Source organism: Carex rostrata, chromosome 14, assembly GCF_964058835.1.
Source record: "Carex rostrata chromosome 14, lpCarRost1.2, whole genome shotgun sequence".
Taxonomy (NCBI): domain Eukaryota; kingdom Viridiplantae; phylum Streptophyta; class Magnoliopsida; order Poales; family Cyperaceae; genus Carex; species Carex rostrata.
Window position 1 is genome coordinate 3,030,602 of NC_135931.1, and position 4,916 is coordinate 3,035,517.

General features: G+C 38.4%; 1 protein-coding gene across 1 annotated transcript; it reads right to left on the bottom strand.

The window, feature by feature from the left end:
• Positions 1-338: 338 nt before the first annotated feature.
• Positions 339-3,316, bottom strand: LOC144565157 (BTB/POZ domain-containing protein At5g66560-like). Its single transcript, XM_078314830.1, has 4 exons — positions 2,974-3,316; positions 2,809-2,878; positions 1,297-2,667; positions 339-1,144 (listed from the first exon to the last, which is right to left on the bottom strand). The coding sequence occupies exons 1-4, from the start codon at positions 3,012-3,014 to the stop codon at positions 593-595; spliced, it is 2,034 nt and encodes a 677-aa protein (XP_078170956.1). The 5' UTR covers positions 3,015-3,316; the 3' UTR covers positions 339-592.
• Between the last annotated feature and the right edge of the window lie 1,600 nt (positions 3,317-4,916).

Genomic DNA, 4,916 nt, shown 5'->3' on the forward strand with positions numbered 1-4,916 from the left:
GGATGTGATATCAAAACTTTCTTCTTTCATTATTTCCTGGTGGCTGGTTTAAAACAATGAATCAAATGATTGATGGGCCTGAAAGTGGGCCTGGCCTTGTCTATTTTCTTCACATGCTAGCTGGGTTTGTCTTTTTCGCTGCAGTCAACAATCTTAAACCTGCAAATGAATGAAATAAGAGGTCCCCATTCTTTAAACGAACCTAATTTGAGTTGGGCAAAATATCAAAATTTACTTTTTCTTATTTTTTAACAGAACCATAAGAGAAACATTAGAAAATAAAATGAGTTTGGAGTTCATATACACGTGCTTCAATTTCAACATCAGAAATTTTTAAATTGAAATTGAATAATTTTCTTTCATCTATATCCTATTTGCTGTAGAATAATTTTTAAGTGCCGGTATGTAAACATCCAATACTCCAAAAACATAAATTATATGGCCGTTAAAAAAAAAAAACTAACAAACAATGACTACAAAAAAAAAAAAAAAAAAAAAAGCAACTGACAAACCACCACAAAAGAAAAGAAATCGAAGCAAAATGCAAGCATTGGAGGTGATCAATGAATTGTTGATTTGGAAGATGCAGCTTCTACGGGCTCAATTCGACTCTGGTGGCTGCTCTCGACTCGACCACATTCCGTTCATGTGAATCGCACACCTGTGTGCTGAACCTACATCCAAGCATCCCCTTCCTCCTCCTACTGCTACTTGTGTCACTGCCTTTGTTACTTTCTTTATCGGTATCTTTTGCATGGGAGCCCTCCTGGTCATCGATTTGCCGTATAGCTTTCTTCATAGTAGAGCATTCGCGCTCCAGCTGATGCATCCTGTTCCTCATGCTATCCATATCCAGCCTTAGTACCTGGTTCTCTGTCACAGCCGATTGCCATGTGTGGTCCCCCTCCCTTCCATATGTCGATTGCAGTGGCCGATGTGGTCTCGGTCTCCGCTCTGGCAGTACCAGAGTGCCCGCAATCGCATGGCGCAATTGCAACTGTTCAAAAAAGAGCACCTGTAGGACGGCCCTTAGTGGAAGCCTTTCGTTTTGAGCTGCGTGTGTGCATGCTTCCATTGTTAGCTTCCTACAATCAACCACCCCACAAACTCTTTCCTTCTCTTCCCCCCTCAAATTATCATGTGCCTGTATGCCAATTAATTAAATTCTAAAATTAAACCTCCATAACTAACTCTCTTTTTTTACCAAATAAGAAAAAAATTAGGTATGGCAACAGTTCTGAAGGGGGGTAAAATGTAACTAAACAATTGAGACATTGAGTAGAGAATATGAAGTACCTTGAGATAAACATCAACAGCACGGTAAAGGCCATCATCGTAGACACGAGCATGATCAGGGAGCACAAGCGCGAGCTCACAGAACTTGTCTGACTTTAAGTTGGCATCCGAGGCAACCTCTGCCAAGTAGCTATCTAGAAGCTTCCCTACTCTGGTTAATGTCCTGATATGAGCTGGGGTGGTCTCATTTTGCTCTTCCTCGTATACTGGTTCAGCAGATCTCTCTGTCTGAATCAGAAAGTACTTAAAGATCCTCTCTATACACTCCACATCATACAACATCTCCATCACATGAGAATAGTTTGGAATCAAGAGATCATACAATGTTGCTTGCTCAAGCTGCGAGCCAATCTTTCGTTCCAGTATTGTTCTAGAAGCTTCTGGCACCCGGAGGATACTGGCAGTCCGTAGTAGCCCAAAGAGGAATTTGGTACTGGCCATTCCCGAAGATTTCTCTGGCGGTAGGTTACCAATAACAGTTTCAAGGAGCTCTCTCTGCTCCTTTTCTGACACCACTGGTGCAGACGCATGCTGCCGTGATAATCGGGAGAGACCAGGTATACAGCGGTTTGCATATGCAACAAGAGAGCCCTCAATGACCTCTGGCGTCGCACCACGTGCAATCATCGCTTCAATTACACGTTTGTACATAGACAACCCGAGAAATGATACATCGTCCAACCATGAATCTGCAGAGGGAAACGATCTGCGTCTGCTCCGGCGACGGGTCCCAGTGTCAATCCCGTTCCACATGACAGGCCTGGAGGGAGTACTATTTATATTGCCACTGCTTTCATGCATCGGCCAGCCGAAAAGAAGCAAAGGATCAGAATTTGATACACGAGTGGCAATGCAGTCAACACAGCGCTGCACTAGGCCAAGATTTTCTGCTAAGAGGAGGAGGTCTTCGCAGGATTTGAGGGCCTTCGAAGCCTCACTGAGGTGGCGCAGAACAGATTTGTTTAGATACCTCTCTGTACATGATATGAGGTTATCCTCAGCTAAATCCTCTGACATTTCCAGGTACTCGGCAGCACAGCGTAGCGGCACTATGTTCCAAGATGTTAGCTCAATCTTCACACCGTAACAAAACTTAGCTGCCGTCTCAAAAGTGCTGGGTCCACCAGGAAAATTAACCAGTGAGATGTGATAAACATGCTTTTGGTCATTCTCTGTTTCGTCCCCTTCCTCGGCTTCTTCCTCTTGTTCATCCAATTCTTCTACTATCTCAACCTCTTCCTCCTCTGATTCAATTGGTTCGTTCTTTTTATCGGTACGTGATTGTCTCTCTCTCGCCCGTGACAGATTGCGACTTAAATCTTGTTCTGCCACAAGCCGGTGAATCTTCCCACACTTGGACATGAGAGGAAACTGCCTCAAGATGGAAAGCTTGAAGGTTAGCACAGAGGAATTTCAACAAACACAAAAGGAATCTCTTTCTGGGGCCAAGAAAAAGTGAGACAGAAAGTGGCAATAAAAAGTAACCTAGTGATTAAAAAAAAAAAAATTTACCCTGTGGAGGTGGAAGGTCATATCTCCTACTTCAAAGACAACATCACTGGGTAGCCCTGTCGTACAGAACCTGCAGTAATCAATTTAACAAAATTCGTGGTCAAATTATCAAAAACCAAATCAAATCAAATTGGGGGAAAAACAGAGACCCAGAAAGAAACCAACCAAGCCTGCCCTCTTGAACTAGGTTTACTAGGTCCAGACATTATAAGTGGGTGAAGGAGATGAAGAGATAGCCGTAGAAGCCTCAAAATTAAGCTCTTGCTCCCGGAAATAACAAAACAGAGGTGCTCATGAAACGATGAAGGGGAGATTGCAACGATGAAACCCCATCATGGGCTCACCAAGCAATTACTTCCTGAAGGCAATTTATTGACCGCTTTCTCATTAAATGGTACCAATCCGGTGCCAAGTAAAAAAAGAAGAAGAAGAGAGAGAAAGTTGCATCGGTAATAGAAAGAAGAGTCAATTTCTTCACCGCTTTTGTCAGTTTTTTCTTTTTTAAAGCAGAAAGAAAATAAAAGAAAATAAAAGAAAATAAAAGAAAATGATACTTTTATTTCACTATGTCACACATACGGAAACGGATTCGGTAGTTATGGCTCTCAGAGAAATAGCGTGATTGGGAAAGGGAAAGTTCCAATTCTGCAATAATTTTAGAGGAATTATTTGAATTGCCCATGTTTCCATGCTCCAAAAGTGAACCCATAAATATAAAATCATCAATTATTGCCACTTTCCAGGTAAATTTTATCTCGTACCTTCTCAGCCATCACTGAAAAGAAAAAGGAACTGTTTTAACTGATTTGTTTTAGGCCCCCTTATTTTTATTTTATTTTCCTTGTGTGTTCGATTTTTCTCCGGAACTTGAACTAGTCAATCAACTACAATGAAATTTTTATTCATAGAATTATAAAATTCGGACATGCAGAAATAAAAAGAGTGTCTTGTTTCTATATTTGATATAGTAAAATCGGATTCATTAAATTTTTTTAACTGCGGTTTAGGAAAAATGAAAAATCTATAGACCGGACTCAATGATTCAAGTTTCATAAATTTTCTAATTGATTTTTGTGGCACCAAACCTCTATACAGATACAAAGGGTTTTGTGCCACAGAAAAATTTGTAAAAAAATATTATGGATCAGCTTCATTGAGTTCAATCCATAATTTTTTTTGGCAAATTTTTCTGTGCAGATTTAAAAAAAAACGGTTCAGACTCAATGAATCTGATCTTACTATATTTAATAGAAACGAGGCACTCTTTTTATTTTTGTATGTCTGGATTTTATAATTTCTATGAATATATCTTACTATTTTTTATATAAACAAAGCACTCTTTCTACTTTGTATGTCTGAATTTTATAATTTCTATAGATACAAAATTTGCCAACTACAATGCCATTGTCCTTAATTGAAGAAGAGACTATTCAATTAACTACAATAGTGTAGAAATTATTAAGTGAAAGAAAATTGCATCAATCAAGTAGCAGTAGCAGGGTTAGTTATCTTATAATAAAATATACAAAAGAAATTAAGGTTGTGTTTTTAAATTAAAATTATAAAAGGTTAAAGACAAGAATCAATCTATTTATTTATTCAAATTTTATTTTCTCTCAATTTGAAGGAACCTTCTCATTTTTCTTTCCTTTATTTTCTTTTCCCTTTCCTTGCATTGTCTTCCAAACTTGAGAGCAGGGGAATTTTTTTTGGTAGTAATTAGTAGAAAAGAAGATAGAGAAACAGAAAGAGTACAGTGTTTTTTATATGGGTAGTAAGATCGGTACTGTTTATACTGATTCTAACTTCTTCTTTTTTTTGCAAAGTTAGGATCGGTATTGTTCATACCGATCCTAACTTTTTTTTTTTTGCAAAGTTAGGATCGGTACTGTTCATACCGATCCTAACTTCTTTTTTTTTTTTGCAAAGTTAGGATCGGTACTGTTCATACCGATCCTAACTTCTTCTTTTTTTTTGCAAAGTTTGAATCAATACAGATCCTAACTTTGCAAAAAAAAAAAAAAAAGTTAGGATCAGTATGAATAGTACCAATCTTACTACCCATATAAAAAAAACTATACTCTTTCTGTTTCTCTCTCTTCTTTTCT